This window comes from Hevea brasiliensis, chromosome 7 (genome assembly GCF_030052815.1).
Source record: "Hevea brasiliensis isolate MT/VB/25A 57/8 chromosome 7, ASM3005281v1, whole genome shotgun sequence".
NCBI classification, from domain to species: Eukaryota; Viridiplantae; Streptophyta; class Magnoliopsida; order Malpighiales; family Euphorbiaceae; genus Hevea; species Hevea brasiliensis.
The window spans coordinates 4163390-4186593 of record NC_079499.1 but is presented as its reverse complement, the minus strand read 5'-3'; the positions used below and the strand labels follow the sequence as shown (position 1 = coordinate 4186593).

The 23204-nt window shown below is 31.5% G+C and overlaps 2 protein-coding genes across 8 annotated transcripts; both read right to left on the bottom strand.

Moving 5' to 3' along the window:
• Window positions 1-5949: 5949 nt before the first annotated feature.
• LOC110662102 (protein LIGHT-DEPENDENT SHORT HYPOCOTYLS 4) lies at window positions 5950-7700 on the bottom strand. The gene has a single exon (XM_021820977.2). The coding sequence runs from the start codon at window positions 6957-6959 to the stop codon at window positions 6381-6383; it is 579 nt and encodes a 192-aa protein (XP_021676669.1). The 5' UTR covers window positions 6960-7700; the 3' UTR covers window positions 5950-6380.
• A 5200-nt stretch (window positions 7701-12900) lies between these two features.
• Window positions 12901-19666, bottom strand: LOC110662103 (U-box domain-containing protein 3-like). 7 transcript variants are annotated; one of them, XM_058149785.1, is made up of 7 exons: window positions 19123-19516; window positions 16870-17156; window positions 16188-16304; window positions 14130-16007; window positions 13766-13862; window positions 13623-13677; window positions 12901-13132 (listed from the first exon to the last, which is right to left on the bottom strand). In XM_058149785.1, exons 2-6 carry the CDS (start codon window positions 17149-17151, stop codon window positions 13649-13651), a joined length of 2403 nt encoding a protein of 800 aa, XP_058005768.1. In that variant the 5' UTR covers window positions 17152-17156; window positions 19123-19516; the 3' UTR covers window positions 12901-13132; window positions 13623-13648. The 7 variants fall into 7 exon arrangements, 6 of the variants coding, with proteins under 6 accessions (XP_058005768.1, XP_058005773.1, XP_058005769.1 ...); XM_058149786.1 differs by lacking the exon at window positions 12901-13132 and adding an exon at window positions 19532-19666 and having other exon boundaries at window positions 13267-13677; window positions 19123-19234; XM_058149790.1 differs by lacking the exon at window positions 13766-13862 and having other exon boundaries at window positions 19123-19515.
• Window positions 19667-23204: the final 3538 nt, after the last annotated feature.

The following is a 23204-nucleotide window of genomic DNA, read 5'->3' as shown; positions in this document are numbered from 1 at the left end:
ACTTCATTTTAATAAGGTTAAGAGTTTAAATAGTAGTTTGGATTTTTTTTTTTTTCATGTAAGATTTAAGTGAGCCTCTTGCCGTTATGTATAAAAGGGTTTGTGCAGAGAGGAACTGTGGAGAACGTGGGAGGCAGTGGTAAGTCCTTTAGAAGAAGCAGCTTTTTCAAAATTGACTGAGAAATATCGCACACACAAACAAGCTTATTGGGAAGGTAACATTTTTAGCCAGACCAGATTTTACAGGCTAAAGCCAATTTTGCACCTCCACACAAATGAATTAATATACAACTTTCCCATCACTCTTTCTACATTTAACATAGTTTCAAAGTCAAATTTGGCTAGAGAATATTTTCTATAGTGAGAAAATATAAAGATGGAAGGGTAAATAAAAATTATAATTTAATTAATTATTTTAATATATAAAATAATTTAATTATTTATATAAATTTGAATTAAAATAAATTAATATATAATTTATTTAACACTCTATTTGAATTTAACATGCACCATAATAATATACTCTTTTATATATAAATATGAAGAAATTTCTCACTTTCATTTTATTTTTCTTAGCCTATTGGGTTATTCCATTTTCCATATTGAATCAACCCTATATTTTCTTTTAATTGGGATTTATACCAACATTTTCATTTTCTTGCCACAATAGCTTGATTGATTACTTAATTAACTAATATTTTTCTTTAAATTATATTTTTTTTAAAAAACCCCATGATTTGTCAAAATAAAGTCAAAACATATTTTATATATTTGATAAATATTTTCAAAATTATCTAATGAATTAATTTATGAGTAATTTTAAATATATATAAATTAATCTAAGAATACTTGAAAAATACTCTTAACTATAAAAATAGCAATTTTTTTTTAAAAAAGAAGATACCAAAAATTATTCTTTAACCAAGATGTTTAAGGATTCTCATTGATATTGAATTATTATTTTCATAATATTCAATTGGCAACTAATTTTTTTAATAAATAAAAATTTTTAAAAATAAAAAATTCCTTCCATTCAGAATTAAGTAATATTATTAACGTTATTAAAAAATTACATTAAAATTTATCATTCACTACTAAAAAAGACGATGATTAAGATTCAAACCCTAAAACTACTACTAAGAGTACTACTTAAAGAATTGTTAATTGAATAATCATCATTAACATGTTAGTTTGTTTTATGTTATTATAATTAAAATTTTAAATATTTTAGGAATTTAAGACATGCACACATCCGCGGGAAGCACTTGCCAATTGTTTGGTGATGATGGACCAATAATATTGGCTATAAATAAATTATAATAAAGCAGATACACATTTTTCCAAAAATTAGAAAAATTAAAATTAGAGTTTATTTGTGGAAAAATTAGAGTTGAAACGACAAGTTTCACTGCCACTGCATAATGTTAGCATTCAGTAGGAAAGCCAATTTAAAGAAATACTTTTTAATTATTGAAAACATACATACATATAGGTTTTGTCTTATTTATAGAATTAATTAATTTAATATTAAAATTTTATTTTAAATTAAATAATTAAATTTAATATTTGATATATATTTTTATATATAAATAAAATTATTATGATAAAAAACTAGAATTGTAATTAGTTTGGATATCATTTTATTATTATTATTATTATTAAGATGAAATCAATTTTGAGATAAATTTGTTTGGATTGTGTTTAGTATGAAGATCAAGAAATGTAATGGTAATTTACCTTTTCTTGAACTATTTGGTCTTCATAATGGTAATTTTTCTCTCATTTAAATAAATTAACTAACATAAAACTTAATTTAAACTGAACAGAGAGACTTATATTAAACGAAATATTAATATAGAGATTAATTAATATATTTTTCAAAATAAAATAATTAAATAATTAATTTCATTAAAATAGATGAACTAAATAATAATTTTTCTTTACACTTTTTATAAAATTAAGAAAATAGTATATAATCAATGTCTTATTTTGTAAAAAAGTTGTTGAGGAGTGATAAGAATTAGCATTTGAATTTCACCAATAACAATCTCTTTCTTTTGATACCAATGAATTATAATTTATTAAAATTTAGAATCGTTTTTAAAATTATAAGATCTTAAATTCGAAACTCAGTCGAAACTAATGAAATAAAAGAAATTCTTTCTTTAATTTACTCTTGATACGAAGGGGAAAAAATAATTATTAGCGATTGAATCGAGCTTTTGATGAGTCCATATTTTCCATACTCGGTTTCAAGCTTGTTTTACTAGTGATTACCCTTTTTAATCTTCTTCTTCTTCTTCTTCATTTTTTTCCATATATTTTAGTCATCATATCCATAAAGCATCTGATGATGCTATCCATTAATATTACTAGTGGACACGCAGTTGGCTTCACTAATTGAGGGCAATGATTTAAAGCAAGAACAAATCAACTAAATTTTTATGATTGAATGACTTGATTATATATCAATCTCCAGTCATTCTAAAGATTCTTTAAGCTTTTTCTGTAGCACATAAAAGGCTAGCTACCTATCTAAATCTCTATATATCTACAGGTTTTTGTCGGATCACCTTTTAGTATTCATGATAATAGAGAGACAATTAAAGGGTATTTTCCCTTTTCCTCCACTTCCATTTTATTCCATGTTTAGTTGCTCAATAATGGTACGTATAATGCTATAACTATTTCACTCTCAATTCACTTTTCTATAGTGTGGATGACATCATTCGTGCCATGGAATTAATCGCATATTCGGAGAATTTAATTAAGATGTAAATCAATATTTTTCTTTTATTTGAAATTAGATTTAAAATGAAAGAATTCAGTTCTATTTAAATAAAAAAAAAATCATTTTTAAAGAAATGAAAATCAAACATGTTTGTGTGAATTGAAATAATGAATTTTTTTTAATCAAATGATTTATTTCAAATAAAGATTTTAAGAAAACTCAGATTATGTAGAGATTCAATCTATTATGTAGCAATATGTCCTAATTAAGCATTAATTAATTGGTGTTAGTTAGGGTTCCTCAAGAACATTTTTTTTTTTTAACTTTTTTCCCCTAAATATTTCTAATGTAAAGACAAAGAGAAGTACAAGTGAGACAAACCACTTCTAGACAACATGCCTCACAAGGAAGTGGAAAATATATATATATATATATATATATATATATATGCAAAGGAGCTAGTGAATAAATTAAGATTACTCTTTTAAATTCTTTTAAGAAAAAAAGATGAACTTAGGATAATTAATATGTGTGTTTATTGTACTGAAAATCCATACAAACCAGTGCTTATTTGACAAATTTCAGTGAACGATGGTAATTACTGATTAGCTAGTTGATTTGTCCTAAACTGGAAGTAAAAATAGAAAACTGAAATTCTTGATTAGTACTAGAAAAGAAATTGGTTGAGTAGTACTGAGTTTGGCACAAAATTGAAAGGAAATCATAACCTGAAACATACATATGTCCTTCCTAATCTAGCAGAACTGCAATCATGAATGTGATTTCTAAATTAAATTAATCTGTATTTGCTTCATTTGAGCCTTCATTTGTTTTGAAGAAAATATTTTCCTCAAAAACATTTTTTGTATTTTTTAGCATTTGAGACACTTAGTAAATAATCAACGGAAAATATTTTCCTAGTAAAAAAATTAAATTATTTTTAAAGATTGATAATCTTATTAAAATATAAAAATATTTATACATGCATAACATAAATATATAATATTGATTAACATTGCAACAAAAAAATGAAAAATGTTTTCATTGCATTTTCCATGGAAAATATTTTATATAAACAAGTTATTTCTTGTGAACCAAACAAGAGTTTTAAAAATGAAATTGGAAATTTATAATAGAGTTAAAAAAAAAGAAAAAGAAAATATTAGAATGATTTCTATTTCCAATATATATATATATATATATATATATATATATATATATATATATTCATTACAAGCATAAACAGAAAACAACCTAACTTTAGTTCATTTCTACACATATGCAATTGAGAAGAAGTGCTTACTCAAAACCAAGAGTATTTGCAATGCACACATTCAACTTTCTTGTTTAACACAAACATGAAGGCCAAAAGAAGGAAAGAAATAGCATACACCCATCATATTAGTATTTGAATTAACTCATCAGAAATTTTTTTTAAAAAAAAAGAGTAAAAAATAATGGATTCCTAGCTGCTGAAGCATTTGGCAAAGTAGATAAAGATTTCTATGTTTCACTCAATATCAAGCGTGTTATTACATACTCAAATAATCTATATCATCAAAATAAGACTCTGTGTGTGTATATATATTACAATAAAATAAAAATATTATATAATTAGGAGGTATAATCAAATATAAACATGATGAGGCAAAAAAGGAAATATAATGCTTTGATTAGCAAATTCATTCTTATTTTGCAACTTACATGTGTATACTCAACTCAACTAAACTAAACCTTTATCTCAAAAATTTGGGATCGACTATATGGATTCGTTTTCTCCACTCTAAACGATTTTGGGCTAAGTCATGTTGTACTACTCTCCTCCAAGTCAATTTAGGTCTATTTTTTTTTCTATTATATAATATAATATTAATTATATTATAAAATCCAAATGAGTAGTAGCTAGTAGCAATAATATATATATAGATCATACAAATCATCAAAGTGGAAGTTTCATCTCCACTAATGGTAAAAAGGCAAAGAAGGAACACTAACTATAGCCTGCAGCATCTACCCTATCTGCCATTATAATAGCAATTGCTTAGTTAATTCTACTTTTAATTAACCTAAATTATACCTATATTATATCTAAAAATGCAAGAAGATGATACCCCATCATCAACCAATTAGGAAAAATTGTTGTCGGCCAAATTGATTAAGAAAAAACTTCCTCGAATTTCCATGCATATATTCAATACTAACCATTAATTCTATAGCTCTAATTTTGTATTATCTAATAGCACAACATGGATGGTGATTATAGCATTAAAGTTTGGGATGTAGACTTTTTGTCTTTTCTCCTAATTTTATATCTAAACATATATAATTTTCACTTTGGTTGGACATCAAATTCTTGATTCCACTAAGGTTAATTTCTAGGTTTATGTGAGTCTAATTAATTTGACTCCAAAAACTGCTTTATCTTCTCTCCATCTTTCTTTCTTCTTTTCGAGAGGTGGGACTGGGAGGAGATGATCTCAATCATCTTCCTCTTCTTTCTGGAACATTTCTGAAACTAATTTGGCAAATAAGGGAAATGGAAGGAGAAATTAAAGAGGTCGAATTATTGGAGAGATGAGATTAATAATTACTATATAAGCTAATTAAATTCATACAGTCGGCAAATTTATGGCATAGGATCTCTTAAACCATGAGTACTTTGCACTGTCTGCCATTTCCACAGTTCTATTTTTCCTTTCAAGTGAAATGATAGCACTAATGAATAAAACTGTGGCAAGTAGCCCAAGATTATACATAATCACTCAAAAAAGACTGCATTTTACAAAAGACACAAGGTAATAAACATCCTAACACAATACTATACTATGAGTTTATGACTAATCTTTAAATATGTGTGTGTGTGTGTGTGTGATTCTCTTTACAAAACAGACCAATTTCCTATAGTTGTTTCAGAGACGGTAAAGCAGTAAAAGCAGCAACAAAATAGAGAGGGAAATGAAAGGGAAAGTTAGAAATAAAGACTTCAGCAGAAAAAATGACTAATAACTGACCATCATCTATGTCTCTGCAACCCCAAACCATTAAACAAGTGTATGGTACATAGAGGTATCTGACACATGATTCTTATGTAAAGTCTTTCAAGCCTTAATCACTAAATTGCCCAACACCTTTAAAGAACTGAGAAGAGATCTAATGTCCAAAGAAAAGAGAGAGAGAGAGAGAGAGAGAGAGTAAAGGAAATGAAGAAACACACATGGTATGCAAATCTATGGCTTGGCATACATGAATATTCAAGTACATAGAATTAGTTGAGCAATTAGATGCTCTCTCAGTTCCACATAGACCATAAACCTGCAAGTACAATCACTTCTTCCACCACTTTTCTCTAGTACCACTACCACTAGTCTCACTACTATAGTAATACTACTACCACTGTTTGCATCAAAAGCAGATTCAAGGTATCCCCAGATCTAGCCATTGCTTCCGTCAAAGCAAACAGAAATAACCCACAAAAAAAAAAAAAAAATAAAGCAGCTAACCCTAAATATGCTACTAAAATACCATAACTCGTACTAAAAGAAAAACGAAAAGAAAAGTACCCACATACAAGGTAATGACTATCAAGAGTAGCAATATTGTAGACTGCCGGATGAAAGGGTATTTTTCTTTCTTTCTTTTTTTTTTAATTTTAAGTTGCACCTGGTGGTGGCTGCATAGCTTGGATTTGCTGCTGCGGTGGACGCTTACGCTTCTTTTTCTCATAGCTAACCCCTCTTGCTTTGGACTGCAAATCACGAACCTCGCGAAGGTAAAGCCTTACTGCACGAGCTCCAAAAGGGTTTGCTTCAGGTTTGCCTCCATTTTCCTCGAAGGCTGCCCGGAGGCGTCCGATAAGCGCGTCGAGACTGCCCCAGGCCTGGCGAAGAGGACACGGGCAGGGAGCAGGGGGATTTGGGTGGCCATAAAAAGGGCAGATTGGGGTGTGCACTTTGGTCTTGCCAAATTGGTCCAGATAGCGAAGGAATTCAAGGACATGAGCTCCACTGCACCTGGAGAGAGAGAGGGGAGGCCTATGGTTCTTGAGATATTGACCAAAGGTGTTCCAGTCTCGGCGCTTTTGGTTCTCATAGCGGCTAGGAGTGGTGGATGATGATGGTGATGATGAAGTTGCTCCCGAGATAGTAGTGGTGGTGGTGGTGGTGGTTTTTATGTTGTCTAAGCTGGTGTTTTCAGAGTAGGAGCGGTCCATTTCAGAGATTGACTCCATGATTTTGTGGGTGTTTCTTTTCTGAGATGGATCTTATTAAATTAAATATGCAGTTTTGTGATTTTATGTTCTCTCTTAACCTTTAAGCCTCCTGCAAAAGGGTTCTTCTTCTAGGGTTACTTCTCCACTTTCTGAACTGATAACAGAAAACCAAAAGAGAGGAAGTGAATCTTTGGTTTCTTGATAAAACCAAGAGGCAAGAGCGGTAGGTGATCCTATAATTTTGCAGAAGTTTGGACTGTTGATGAAAACAATCAGCAGAGAGAAGACCAAACTCTAAAAGGAAAGGATAAAAAAAGAAAGTTTGTGAAAGACTATATATTGTTTAATATCACAGAATTTCCATTTTTTGAGGAGAGAGAGAGAGAGAGAGAGAGAGAGCGAGAAAGGAAGTTCTATGAGTTGGATATTGTTATTAAGCGGAGGGATGGATGATGATGATGAGACTGACGGGAGAGGATGAGAGGACTCTTCCGTTTCGCTATCTTGGAGTTTCTTTCTTTGAGCAATACTAGAAAGCGGAGACCCTTAAGTGGATCTTTGCTCTCTTTTCTTTGTTTTCTGAATTGCTTGCTGATTTGGGTTTTTTCCTAAAAAAGTTTAACTGAGCCCTTGCTGGTTAATCCATTTTTATTATTATTACTATTGATGATATGTTATACATATATTATTATTATTATTCTTGATTTTTGAAGTGAGGAGAGAGAGAGAGAGAGAGAGAGAGGTGAGTTAGCTAGGGCTTGTGGAAATTGCAAGGGTTAGGCAAGTCGGTTTGGATAGAGACAGGAAAGTTTTTGAAGGGGTAAAATTCAAGGGAATAACATGATTTTGTTTCTTGAAACTGTAGTCTTGAATGACAGTTCCTTTCTCAGTTACAAGAATACCCTTCTTAGAATTAACTCTTTTTTTTTTTAAATCTCTCTTATAAAATAAAAACTTTAGTTTCTGACATTTTGATTTTGGCCCCATCTTACCTTTAAAAGACTTCAACTATTGGCTGGCTCATACAAAGTTCTTTAAAAAAATAACACAATATTAATATAAAATTTCTTTTATTGGTCTAGAGGTTATGGCAACACAAATTTAGATTTAGATATTTATATATTTAATTCAAACTTCATTGCATGTCCATTGATTTTTTAAAATTCCTCAATTATTTCATAATAAAATGGCATTTATAATTAACATATATTGAATTATGCAGCGTTACTGCATTAAGCATAACTCAGTGATAGTTGTGTATATATTGGCTTGTGAGATTTATGTTCATCTCCATCCTTTCCTATATATAATAAAAAATATATATATGTATTTGATTATTGTAGAATTGATATGATAGGATTTGTTCGCAATTTTCCTGTCAAACCACCACATCATTTAATAGATAGTTCTTTAAAGATGTTCCTTCCAGCGTAGACCAAATACTGTTAAAAACAAATGCATTTGTTGTTTAATAATTATAATCCAAGTGCAGCAAAAGCAAGAGCACTTGTTTTGTTTGGTGAATTATTTCATGAACTGAAGCCACTCAGATGGATGGCCTTGCTAGTTGCTAGCTGGATTTGCGACTTGTTATCTAGTCAAAACTTCAATTATTGTGTGAATTATAGAAAATTCAATGATAACGACTGCTAGCAAATACTTTCTTTTTTTCATTTCTTTACAACTTATGGTGATTAATTCTTAGTATTAGCTTCTTAAGCATATTCATTTTCTTTAATCATATTCTAATTCTTTAACAGTCTTATTCTCAACATTAACTTAAGCATCAAAATAGTGATTAACTAATCTACTCGATGTCCTTCATTATACGAGATTCATTACTCATATCTGCAGAAAAAGAGAATAGCATCAATACCTCTCATGCATTACTTTACCTTCAATGAATTTCATTCTAAAAACTGCAGAAAATAATATCTTGGCATGAGTTTAATTAAATATCTAATTTTTTACATTATGAGATTATATCATTTTAAAAAATGCAATAAAAATGAATTTAACAGATGCCTAAAAAGAATTTTAACAAAAAAATTCATTTGTCTATTGATTATAAAATAAAAACTATAAAAGGGTGATATAATAAAAAATAATAAGTCAAAATATGAAAGGCAATAATACTTAACTCAACTCAATTAAGCCTTTATCCCAAAAATTTGGGATTGGCTATATGTATTCGCTTTCTCCACTCTAAACGATTTTGGGATGAAAGGCAATAATATATATAAGAAATTAAATGTAATAGATTTTTCTAATTAACTAAAAAACCCATATGGTGTTGCATTAGTAAATTTAGAGGATGAATGCAGCTGAGGCAGATGAATACATTTCAGTCTGAGCATGGGATTGTATTTTGAGGTCCCATTTATAAGTGCAGTGAAAGTTAGGCTTGTAGGGCATACAATTGATACTCCATATAACCCACAAACATAGGATTCTCAACCAAGGTGTCTGTTTTATTCTTCATCTGTGAGTAAATTTTTTATTTTTAACATTGAAAATTTTTAAATGAGAGAAGATATTATTAGATGTTTGGACCCTGAACTCTTATAAGGGTCGAAAAGGCTAAATATTTTCGTCGGTAGATTTTAAAAATATATATAGTAATTATTGTTATCATTGATAGATTTTTAAGAATAATAATTATTACCGTCGATAACTATTTTTTTAAGCAATCACAATTTTGTTTTAAATATTGACGGCCAAATTTTTGTAATAGTAATATGTAGTAATTCATATGTCATTATCATAAATTTTATATTTTTAATAGTAAAAATTTTATTACTAAATCTAATATTTCATATTCCTTTGATAAGTTTGATAATAAAATTTGAGATGTTAATTTTGTTGACAAATTCCTTGATAAATATTAATAGAGAGATGGAGGATCGAAGGTGTAGTACATCCAAGAGGAAGTAGCAAAAATTGTAAAAGAGGCGTAAGTAATTAAGGTTGCAACTGTGATAATGGGACCAAACGCTGCTTTAAGGACTGACTCTTGAAAAAGCACCATGCTCAGAGACTGTCCTACTAATTGAGAGCAGCTTAAACACCAACTCAGGTTGTTGACATAACCTTGTTTATCACTCCATGCATATTGGAAATTTCAACTTATATATGCAATAAAAATCAATTCCTAATTAAGACCATTTGTTGAACCATCTAATTTATTCACCAAGATGTAATAATGCTAACTTCACTTTTGTAACATCCTGTGCAGAAAGGGAAGTTCTCGGCTAGAGCGGTCCTCTGGGAGGGCAAGACTCGCTGGTGTCATTGTCTAAATGGGAGGCAGAAATGAACCGAATCATACATTGAAATGGGGGAAACTAATATTTAGAGACGCCTTTTGGTGAAATGGTCTGGAGAGCTGGAAGAACTTCGGGGTTAAGCGTGCTGGCTTAAGAGAAATCCCAAGATGAGTGACTTCTTGAAAAGTTTTTCATTCTACCTATGGGACAAAACCGTGAGGCTCAGGATGAGGTGGGTCAAAGCTGACAATTCCTCTAATGGTTGAAGTATGAGCGTTACAACTTTGTTTTACTAATTGGTCTGATTAATCGAGACTCGAACTAGAAATTTTACAATTTTGAAAATCACTTTAATACCACTAAGTTAGGTATGAGCTGCTCCCAGCATCTCTCTTTTTTTATTTGCTAATTTTTGGAACTCTCACATTGAGGAAAGCAAAACGAATAAGAACAAGGCATCTTTGTCTCAAGCTTTTTGCTAATGACAAACATTAATTATCTTAATTATCAAAACATTTTCGTATTATTAATTATTTTTACATAGAGAGAAAGAGAGAGGTACACTCAGTGTTTGCTGCTGCACATCCTTAACACTGATTTCAATTCCTAAACTCAATTTATTTTATTAAATAATAATAATAATAATATTTTATTTAAATGTTTTAATTTAATAATATTAGAGTGATATCTAAATTATGAAATCTCAAATTCAAATCTGTATTAAAATTAATTATAAATAAAATAAAATAATGGACAACCAATGAACCAATTCCAATGCTTTTTCTATTAAAATCTTTGCATGGGTTTGTTTTTAATATTATAATTATATATTTAAAAAAGGAAAAGTATATGAATAAATGTTTCTTTATTCAATAGCGTGTGTCGTGCTTCATGTGGCTCAAATGAGGGCACATGCTGTATATCTGCTCCCTTTTTCCTCAATGAATTAGAATAATGTAATCCCAATTGGCTAATTTAGCTGAGAAACAAGTTTGTTTTTCATTTTCCTAATTAAAATTTAAAAAAAATCATAATGAGAAATAATTTTCTTTTATGAGATTCAAATTTGAGACCTCCCCATCTCAGAACTTTTTTAGAGTATTGAGCAAATAACAGTTATCCAAACATTAAAGTAGATAATACAGAATTCTCCTCTTCTAAAAATTGTCAGTACAGGCAAGAGGATTTTTCAAATAGATGCTAGCGATGAATACTTTGATCACATGCATTAGAGTGGTTTAAATTAAGAGAGAAGTGGAAAACAATGAGATAGAATAAACGCAAGAAGCTAGAAATTAACATTGAGATGTTATTGGGCATGAGAAATTGTGCCTTTATGCTGAATTTGTGGACAAAGTTGAGGGAATTGAAATGGCCTACTGCTGGTAGAGGGGCCAAGCCAACCAAGGCCAAGGGTACCAGCTTGACCTGACCCATCTGCTTCTCTTGTCTCCACTTTACACAATTGGATCTGCCCCATTAGCCCCACCCTTCCCCCATTTCCGTCCTCTTCTCCGCTAGATTGAATTCAACTATATATGATGATACTCTTTTGAATGTGGATGACATTATATGATCAATAGGATAGATAGGATTCATATTTTTATCTGTTATTAAAAGAATTATAATTGTAATTGCAATCATCCACCCAAAAAATATTATGAAAAATGATTCAGTGTGCTTATTAAGTCAGCTCTGATACTATATGAAATTCTCTAAACCGAACAGTGCGAATGGCTATTTTTTTTTCAACCATATCAAAATTTAACACAGAGTAAGGCTTATTAAGGTGAATAATGAAGGTAGAGAAGCAGACAATTCCAGGGAAAAATGGGTGAGAAGACGTTTGAGAGGAATAGTAAAGAAATTTATGAGGTATGGTTGTTGAGAGGCATTATCGTACCCAAAAAAGCAAGCATTGAATATGGAGTTTGGGCCCGTCTATCCATGACTCTTCTGGACCAAAACCAGCCTTTCTGAAGTTGGTAACTTTTTTTTTATTTTTTTCTCTGCCAGTACTGTCCTCCACCCAAAATTTCATTAACAAATAAATTTGTTTCTTGAAAATTAATTATATTAAGTGATATTATTGATTTATTGTCAACCTGGCTTGGCTCATAATTGAGGGATGTGGATCAGTTGAGGTTGGTGTAAAACTGTAGCTGAGGAATTCTATGCAAAGTAACAGTTGCATTTCCAGTTGAGTTTTGTTTCGTACCATCCAGATATGGGCATAAGCCTTATTCATAAATAGCTGAAATGACGCAGCCCTAGCAGGTTTGTCTGCAGCAAGCATCTTCTGTAAGCAATGCTTGAAGTCTGAAAATTAATCAATGTGGGTCAAGATCATATGTATTTGGAAAATCCTATTCTATTTGTGGTCTGCTGGAGTTATAACTGGACTAACAGAATTCATCACATAACCAAGAGGAAGTCCCCATTTTTGCTAGTGTCTCAGTGTATGATCCATGTGGGTCCTAAGTGGATTCAAGATCTTTGCTTTAACATAACCTTATTCTTGCCAATTATGGCCATATAGGATAGGATTCACTTGTCAAGAAGTCAGATCCACTTGGTACATCCAAAACCTTTTAAAAGGGAGGAGAGTGTCAGAATTTATACACTGAGTTGGCTCCATTTAATAAAAATTGATGTAAGACTCTGAAAAGAAGCCCAATAATCTCTACATAATCTCTACAAATTTCAAGAAAGTACAACAGAATACAATTTCAAGAAAGTCTCTGAAAAGAAACCGAATTCTTTCTACGAATTGGAGTTTTAAAAATAATTAAAAGAAATTAACATCAAAATTTGGCCAGAAACATCAAGATGATCATCCCACCATGCCTTTCAGAATTGCAGAATTCCAATACCCTTTATATTTGTTTCTTGCTCTTCCAGTTTCCACTGGTATTCATGAAATGCCTGGACCATTTTCCAGAATTTTACCATTTACTAAACATGAAACATGATGAACATACTCTGGAAACACGATCCAGGTCCAGCCACAAAAGAAGCGTTCACATCAATACATTGTCATATACAAAAGACTCGGAACATTTATGCGTGAAATACCATCAATACTCATTGTTTTATACTTTTATTGTATAGCAGATGCATTTATGCATATAATATATCATTTACATGATATGTACATTACTTAGGACAAGCAATTACCCATTCTTCTATTCTAAGAAACCAAAAGAAACCCAATGACTGCACTCAAATATTTGGGAAAACTAAAATCTAATGTGCACACTATTTCCTATTGAGAAATAAATCAAGACTATAACATAAACAAATATAAACACCTAAAAATATATGGAAAAAGAGCACCCATACATCTTGATGGAGAGCAAACATATTTTTAAAAAATCAAACAATCAAACAAAATTGGTCTCTTCTCATGATTTACCCTTTCCGATAGATGCTTCTCTCTGATTACGGAAATGACTCAGAAGCTGCTGTGCCTGCAATGCATAACATGTGCAAAATCAATTATACATGATCTGACACATTGCAATTTACAATGCATCTAAAACCAACTTGGTTTGATACCTTCTAGGAGGGGAAAAATGATAGCCATGGCCCATTTTCTGAACCAGTGCAAATATGGAATTACATTCTCATCCCATGTAAAGTACCTTCTCCCATGCTTTCTACCAAAATATCTAATATGTGTTACGACCTATGAAGCTTATACCATACACCAAAAGATTAAGGATGGAGCTCTTTCCTAGATTAAAATAACAGCATATTGCAACATGCTGAAGGGAAAAACTACTGTGGTTTTGCAAAAAAAGAAGACGTATCATGGAATTTAACCATCATACTTCCTCTCATTCCTAGAGGGAGGCACCAACAATCTTTACCATAACTTGGGGCATTTTGTTCAGAGGGCAGACAACAGTTAAAAGCATACCTTTTCCTTTGCTCTTGGTGTGCCAGATTGGGACAAGGCAACAAGGGGAGGAACTGCTCCTTCTTGCAAAACAAGGTGACAGAACTTGGGACTATTAAGGCACAATTGCAGCAATACAGAAGCACCATTTTCCTTTCCCCTATGAGATCCTGTTTCAATAATCTCAACCAGTGAAGGAATGCCCCCAGCACGCACAATAGCCATGCGCCCTTCCCCGACTGTTGACAAATTTGCAAGAAGAGCAACAGCCTTGTCAACCATCCCAGTGGCAGGATCCATCAACTCAACAAGATACTTTACTGCTCCAGCTTGAATCATTCGAGCCTTGTTTTCGTGAAGGATTGAAAGGTTAAACAAAGCAGTAGCAGCATCTTTTTTCCCTCTTAGAGTCCCAGAGGCTAGAAGATTCACCAAGGCTTTGACAGCACCGGAACGGCCAATTTTAGCCTTGTACTCTTCCAAAACAGAGAGGCTGAATAGCGCTGCTGCAGAATTCTCTTTGGCTCCATGATTTCCTGATTTTAGGACATGAATAAGCGGTTCTAGTGCTCCCGCTTCAGCAATCATAACTTTAATTTCTTCATTGATTGATAGGTTCAACAGGGCTGTAACAGCGTGCTCCTGAGTTAGCTTCACTTCTGAGTATAGTAGTGAAAGCAATGGAGCAATAGCACCACAGTGGCCTATAATGATGCGATTCTCCATTTTGTTCTTAGCAAGAAGCCGTAGCTCTGCTGCAGCAGCTGTCTGCAATTCATTTGATTGGCTTTTAAGATCTTCAATCAAATTATTAACATGAGAAGTTGTATCTAGATAATCAGAACCAAAGTCCAAAAAGGAAACAGAGTGTGTTCTGTGGTTATGGTTTGCATTGCTTTCCCGGTCAGCTTTTGCTTTAGGAATGGGGAATTGATTTCCAGACAACCAAGGAGAAAATCCTGATTCTTTATTTGGGCATTTGGATGTGATCTCTTGTGACAAACCAGGAGCTTTTTCATGCTTGGTGGACATTGTTGATATGTCGTTTGATACTGGAGACACATACTCAATACTGGATATGGCACTTGAGGCTGATTCACTCCTGCTGTGAATATGTGATAATTCATGGGATGGGCGCTCAAAGCTTTCAGTTTGCCCAATTTGAAATCCATTAGCTGTTTCTCCGCTTAATTTAGATGAGAAATCAACCCTGTGCTTCTCAAATCCATTTCTGACTTCAAGAGATGATTTTGATGTAGAATTGCTACTTTGCAGAGAGCAACAGAAACTATCTGAGCACAGTAAAGAATGATCTGATGGGACTGGAGCTGAGGTACAATCGGTTTGCTTAGAGTTACTAGAAACTCTTATATGATTCTCCTCACACCAATTTGCTATCATAGCTTTTACAGTGTAATTGGGAATGAGATTTGTATGAGCAAGTGTTTGGCGGGTCTTCGGGCAAATATTCAACCCATGATCAAGCCATTTCTGAATGGAAGTCCTCTCATAAGTTTGCCCTGAAGCCACAATCACAGGATCCAACATGAGTTCCAGTGATAAAGGGCAGCGGAAGTATGGAGGGATTGGGACCCCGCTTTCTGGTTCCAAGCACTCAACTTTAAGCAAGCAATTACGTATTTCAGAGATAAGAGCCACACTTTGGTTGATTTGATCAAAGTACCCTTTAGCATTATTGACTTGAATATTCATTCTTTCCTTTTCCACAGCCACACTTTCTTTTAAGAGTTCCCCATCCGATGTTAAATTTAGTGCTTCAATAATTTTCGTTAGGTGATCAGTGCAAGGAACAACATCATCTCTTTTACTTCTCAAAGCCTCCTCCATATGTTCTGTTATCATTTCCTGTTTCAAACATTGAAGCTCCTGCATGCAGTGCTGAAAATTTATATCTGGAGTAAGTTACACACTAGGCATGGGTAAACAACTAAGAAAATGATATTGATTGAATCCAGATTATTACACTACCAGAAAGGAAACAGGAAAACCATGGACAAGAAATAAAATAATGAATAAGAACTTTGTCATTAGGAACTACTCAGTTAGCATTATGCACACCTGAATGCTAGTTAAACTTGAAGTGGATGAAGAAGATTGCAACAATCGAGATAGTACATGACAAATCTCTAGTGAAGACGCTTGGATTTTAATAAACAGGTCTTCACTCTTTAGAACCTGTAAATATTATAAATAAATAAATAAATAAAAATGGCACAAAAGGTGTGAATCTTAGAGTTTCAAACCTCATCAGCAAGAAACCAGAGGTCATTTTGTATGAAATCCTATACATTTCCATTTGATTGCAAAGAAAACAAGAGAAATGTAATAGAAGATATATTAAAGCTTTGCGTTGCACTTGCTGTTGCAAGCTTCCAAATAATTTTATGGAAATCAAAGAGACAGTTTGTTTAGCATGGGTTACAAAGAAATTTTTACAACTAAAAACCAAAATGCTAATAGAACACTGGTACTGTCGCCAATAGTTTTCCAAGAAAAATGTATGCTTCGTCGTGAAAACACCAGCACACAGATTATGAAGGCTTCCCCCCCCACCCCCCCAACTGCCACTAAATATTGTTTCAAGTAAAAATGTATGCTTCATCATAAAAACACTCGTATGCAAAGAATATGAAGCCTTTTCACTTTCTCTGCTGGTGGTTGTGGGGGGGGGGGCAGGTCTTTTGGAAAGCATTTCAACAGGAGAAATTTGATCCATCAAACAAAAATAAAGACAACTTACACAACAAATCTTGCTCATCTTTGGATAGCAGTTCTCCATAAATTCCCGAGCCTCATTAACAGCCAAATCAAGTTCTTCACACTCTTTATATAGGATTTCAGCGGAGGATACTTCGTAATCAACAATTTCATCAAGCACAGTTTTCAAATGCTTTAAAACCATAGCCATGCTCCTATAATCCTTTTGAATAGGCATAGGTGTCTGGGTCTGGCAGGAAACTAGAAGAATGAACCGAGAAATACTGTTGATAAGACATCTTACAGTTACAGGTGATCTATCCATCAGGCCTGTTTAGCACAGAAACAAAAGAAAAAACTTATAATGAAAATTATACTTCAATATATTGGAAACGATTTTCAATAACAAAATCCCCCTTGTCAAAGACGATATTTTCATAATAATAAAAGCATAGTGTGGTTAACAGTAATATGATTTCACGTATCAAAATTGGTCTGTTCTACCTCTAAAGATGAGAGCAAAAAATATTATCAAAAAGACTCTTGATATCCATGAAGCCCTCATCAAATAGATAATTATTTTTATACAGAGACATGAAAATGATAAAGAAGATCAACTGAATGAATTAGCATAGGACCATTAAGAATGCACAAATATAGATACAACTAATACTTGCCTGCTGGTCAAACAATTCTATACAAAAACAATCAGGAATTAAAGAGGACATTTATTTTAGAAACTTTCTGCTGGTACGAGTTTGGTAATTTAGTTGGAGGAATGCCAAATATGCTAAGGACTAGGAGAAGGAAGTCACCAGTGGCATAGCTAGACCTTTAACTTTGGAGGGGCCAAATTAAATCTCATTCATTCATAAGGATAAACTTCAAGAAGTTTCAAATGAGATAAAATTTATTAAAATAAAATCTAATATGTAAAAATAATAAAGAGAACAAAGACATGCATTTTCATCTATACAAGTTCAAAAATAAATTAAAAGAGTATTTTTAATTTTGACTTCTCAATTTTTGTTCTTTCAATTTTATTTTTTATACCATTATTATTATGCAATTTTTTGAAGAACTAAATTTTAATTATATATGTAAATTATTTGTTGCCTTATATATATATATATATATATTTGAAGGGAAGCCATAATAATTTAGCATGTGATAAAAGACTAAATTTATTACGTGTTTTGTTTGAAGAGCCAAATTTTATTTTTAGGACTTATGTTGCTTCTCATAAGCATAGACATTTTATTGGAGCCAAAAGTTTCTGGACTTTGAAGAAGATAAGCTGGATCCTAAGGACATGCTTCAATGATAACATAGACAGCCAATTTCTCAAGTTTGATAGTCTAATCAATTTTAACCAATTCTAGCAGCAAACCTGCATGCACAGAGTCAGCAAGCCAGTAGACAGAGCAAACAGCAGCAAATAAATGAGCTCTCTTCATTGATATGAAGACTGAAGTAAATTGTGCCACCCTCTGTTAGCTCTTTGCACAACATAGAAAGCCTTGGACTTAATTAAAACTTCTATAAATTTCTGCACGCCCAAACAACCTATCTGTTGATTCCATTTTTTTTTTTTTTACGATGAGATTATGCCCATTTTACCCTGTCCAAAAACAAGCTAATGTATGACTTTTTTCATGATGAAGACCATTTTATCCCGACTGTTCCAAGTTTATCAAAAATAAAACAAAGAGAGAAGTTTTATGAAAAAGTGAGAAACTATTCATCCTATTTTGGGTTAAAATCTTTTCCACCATGCATTCGGTTGCTTAAAAAGGCCTACGGGAGGGGAAAGGGGGAATGAAATCTTGGACAACTTGAAATTTGAGAGCATCAAATATAGAACCTGCGAATCTAATATCACCATGTGACCAAGTAGGACAGAATTCACATTGAGGTTTTGGGAAACCAAAACCACATGAGATCCAAATTTACTTTCATTTTTTTATTTTCTCTTCTCAGTTTCCTCATAAACCCAAGATGGCACGTGAATTCAATGAATTGCGAACCAATTTTTATACTCAATAGCTAACACAAGAGTGTCATAAAACCGATCCTTGTGAAAATTGATCTGATGAAGCATATTTGTTAAATCATTCCCTCACAAAGTTTACCCCGCACCCAGAAGAGTTACAGAGCATGAATGCAAAAACAAAGGACAAACACATCAACCCATCAAACACCATCTCCTATACCCATCAATGTATAACACAAAACACACACAAAACTATTAATATTCCATGAACAAAACCAGAAACTTGTAAAATCAAAGCCAAACCTCTCTAAACGGATGGCTCAAGCTGTTAAGAACAGATCTTGATGAACATTAGCATGTAAGTCCTGCATAACTGAAGAAAGCTTTGTCCTTTCACGCTCCTTTCATCACATTGCTGCATGTGAGCCAGTGTAAAAGAGCTTAACAATAACTACAAACAAAAACTGAGGGAAAATAAAATAAAGGGTAAATACGGTAGGGTTATTCAAGGGTTGGTTGCAGATTTGTTGGGTTTTGTTGGAGCGAAATTAATTAAGAATCATGATCAACAGTGATAATTGCAAGGAGATTATAAATGTAATCAAGTGATTATATACGTATGTATTAACTTCTATATTATCATATAGATTAGCTGATGCCTGATGCTATGGAATGATATCCAATACGAATATGATAGATTACAGAGAAGTACCATGATTCTCCTGCAGATGTATATTACTCTGCCTAATCACTAATATGGCCTTTAAAAATTTTTTTTTTCCCTCTCCCTTTTATGAAAATATAATCATTGAAATCAAAATTAATATTAAAAAATTTAAGAGAAAACCCCTTTTCCTCCCTCATAGAAAGTTTAAAAAATTTAAGAGATCTCTTTAAGCTGCATACTAATGCCTTTAATTATTTATAATTTTTGGAAAATATAACAGAAATTTTTATTGGAAGAAATATATATATATATAGTGAATCATTAGAAGTGGTTGAGAAAAATAGATGATCAAGTGGTTCAATATTTACTTCTGGGATCTCTCTGCCTTTCTCTTCATAAAAGAGAGAAAATATCCAGTCTGGCCTTATGAACTTATATTTTTGCATCAAATAATATAAATATAAATTCGTATTTTTAATATAAAATTATAATTTTAATGTGATATTAAATTCAAAATCTTATTATTTAAAAGTTATAATTATCTTGTTTGTTATGAAGCATGATGTGACAATTTCCCATTAGTATTATTGTAATCAAACAAGGAATATTCAAAGATTCTCATACCCAATACACCTAACAAGAACCCAATAATATACTTGCTAAGGACAACTGAATCAAGAATTTGGTTTATGAAATCAATTATAAAAATAAAAAAACAATTACAAGAGAGTGGGGACATGGGCCATCTAGTTAATGGGTAGAGTCTTCTTAAGCAATATAGTTACATTCATTACACCTCTAAACAAGAGGACAACTTTCTTGTCCCTTCTTGCCTTAATTATATTACAGCCCACTCACTACCAATGCCAGCTGCTATCATATATGTGTCTTTGGGGATAAACCAGTTTAATTTAAATACTATCAACATTAATCAAGAAATTAATAATGAGATAATATAAATATTATAAAATTCATAAATTAGTCTTTAATTTATTTTTTAATAATGATTTGATCTTTACATTTAAATTAGTTCTTATTATTAATTATTTTTTAATTTAAAATAATTTAATCTCTAAAATTTTATTTTATTAATAAAATAATCTCTATATCTAAATTTTATATTTAAATAATTATATAAATCAAAATTTAAAGACTAAATTATTTTAAATTAAAAATAATTAATAAAATTAATGACTAATTTAAATAACAGAGATAAATAATTTATTTATTAATAGAATTAAAATTTGAGAATTAAATTATAAAACAATAATAGAATTTAATCCATGAATTTTACTATATTTCAAATATTTAATTGTAAATTATCTTTAAGAATATTAAATGAAGTGGGTAGAAGATTCATCATAACACTGCCTTGTTCATAAAAGAGTGATGCAATAAAGCTTATAAAAAAGTGCTTAGACAATAAGCCAAGCAGGGTCTACATAAAAATGATGATTTGTTTCTTCCACCTTGCATTTAATTATTTGAAATTGACAGGCCAAGCATGATAAAGTTGGAGTCATCTTGGGAATTAAAAGAAAAAAAAAAAGGCAAGTGAAGGTTTAGTTGTGAAGATAATCAATTAAGTGATACCATTTTCAATTTAAGCCATTTATAAGGTTAATTAATCATCCAACACTATTAAGAGATATGAATTTCTTTTTATAAAATCATAATAATTAATAATATTAATATTTCTAATTGTAATTACTAAAGAAATTACATTTTGTGGTGATTTAATTCATTAATTTAGAAAATGGGAACACATTAATAAATGGCCAAAAAATTATTTAATCTCACATTTTATAATGTAAATAATATTATTATTGAATCAACAATTTAAATAATTGAATATATGCCTTATAATATTATATAGTTTTAAGGGTTTAAGTGTGTACTCTGCCTCTCTTTATACTCTCCTTAAAATTTCAAAGAAAATAATTGTAAATAAATAATAATTATTTTAAATATTTAATTATTTTGAATTAATTATAAAATACTTTAAGTGTACTAAAAAATGTGCTTACATTCTTAAAATTTCAATTACTTCTTAAAATAAAGAGCATTAATTTCTTGTTGCTATAATGTCAAGCCAAAATGGTCCCAAGGTTATCTTTTTTATTAGTTTTAGGGCATAGTGCAAATCTTGATAACCATGTTTACCTAAAAGTCAAAACACACTTTTCTTGCACAACATAATAAATAAATAAATAAATAAGCCCTATGCCTCTAGGCTCTAGCTCAAGATGGAAATTCAAGGGATTTTTAAAAATTTTTGTTTAATTGAGAATAATTAAAATATTAACATATTTTTAAAATGCTTAAATTTAATTTTAAAAAAAATTGAGAAATTTAAATGTTATTTTTTTATTAATTTAAATTAAATTAAAAAAATTAATGACATATTTTTTAAATTTCTTCATGTTATAAAAAAAATAATTGTAAAAGGAGTCAAATTATTAATAAAACACATTTAAATATTACTTATTGAAATCAGGTCATTTGGCGTATACGCCAGGTCCCCTGTTTCAAAGGACAGATTTTATAAAGGATTTGGTTCCCCCACAGGAAGAATGGAATTGGGAAAAGATGTTAAAAAGGGCAAAGACCCAAAAGCATTTGGAGGCTAAGCAAATTCCAAGTTACAACAAAATATTTTAAGTTTCGCTTTCTGTGGTGGGCTAGAGCTCATGTGAGAGACCAAAGATAAATGATTTTCAAGAAACAGGTTATTGCTGGCAAATTAAGCAAACCCATGTGCATGTTGTTCCAGTTTCACCTTGTGTTATCAACAACGACAACAAGAACAAAAAAAGGCAGGGGTCTAACGTTGAAATGGTGGGCAATGGCCAGTGACAAGGATCGGGCATATTTTGCACTTGTAAAGAGTGAAAGACTACAAAAGAAGAGGTACGGTTCCCTACAGTGCATCATTAAAGCTGGCAATACATGTGCCCTCTACCTCTATATGTGTCCTTGCTTCGTTGCAGCCTTGCAGCAGGCAGAACTTTAGTTTTTGTTGGTTCAAAAGAAAAAAAATTCTCCACTTGTCTCTCTGTATATACCTTACTTAAGTTCTCTTTCAATCTTTCTACTAATATATATATATATATATATATAACACTAACATTTGCTTCAGCCCTAAGCGTGGGATGGAGAATTATTTCTTGCTTACTTGTGTTGCTTAGCATCAAAAGAAAAGGTCATAATTAGCTTTCAAACAACAGAGTACATGTTCCCCTTGCCTCTGGATGTGTGGATGCAACAGCTGTGCCCCATCCCATGTAGAGAATTTCCCCAGCCATTTGCATTAATTGTTTTAGAAATCTGGTGAGGATTAAGTGGTGGCCTTGCCTTTGTTACAGATGAATGGAAACACTTATTGCAATTGCCCAAGTCTAGGGTTTCGGCAGATGCTTGTTGTCTATTCACTGGAGATAAAGTTTATGCATCATGGTGAGTTGACGGAGGCACAACCTGAAACAAATGATAATAGAATAATTTGGTGGTGGTGTTGCATGACACATTATGAAACAAGAATTAGCAGAACAAATGCCATTTGTTTGAGTGCAACACAAAACCTTTTCCAAACCGATCCACAATAGAACCCTTTTTTTTTTCTCTTCTGGGTTGTGTTCCTTGGGATGCCAGTGCTGGGTAGTGAACCCATAAAGCGCATCTAATATTTTCTTTCTTCCGTTCAGCATCAACTTCACTA

Bases quoted from the DNA above. Each gene is read 5' to 3' on its own strand.
- LOC110662102 (XM_021820977.2), bottom strand. From the start codon at position 6,959: ATGGAGTCAATCTCTGAAATGGACCGCTCCTACTCTGAAAACACCAGC.
- LOC110662103 (XM_058149786.1), bottom strand. From the start codon at position 17,151: ATGGATAGATCACCTGTAACTGTAAGATGTCTTATCAACAGTATTTCT. The intron at 16,008-16,187 runs GTGTGCATAATG...ATAAATTTTCAG, and splicing joins CAAGTTTAACTAGCATTCAG to CACTGCATGCAGGAGCTTCA. The intron at 13,863-14,129 runs GTATGCTTTTAA...TTTGGTAGAAAG, and splicing joins CACCAAGAGCAAAGGAAAAG to CATGGGAGAAGGTACTTTAC.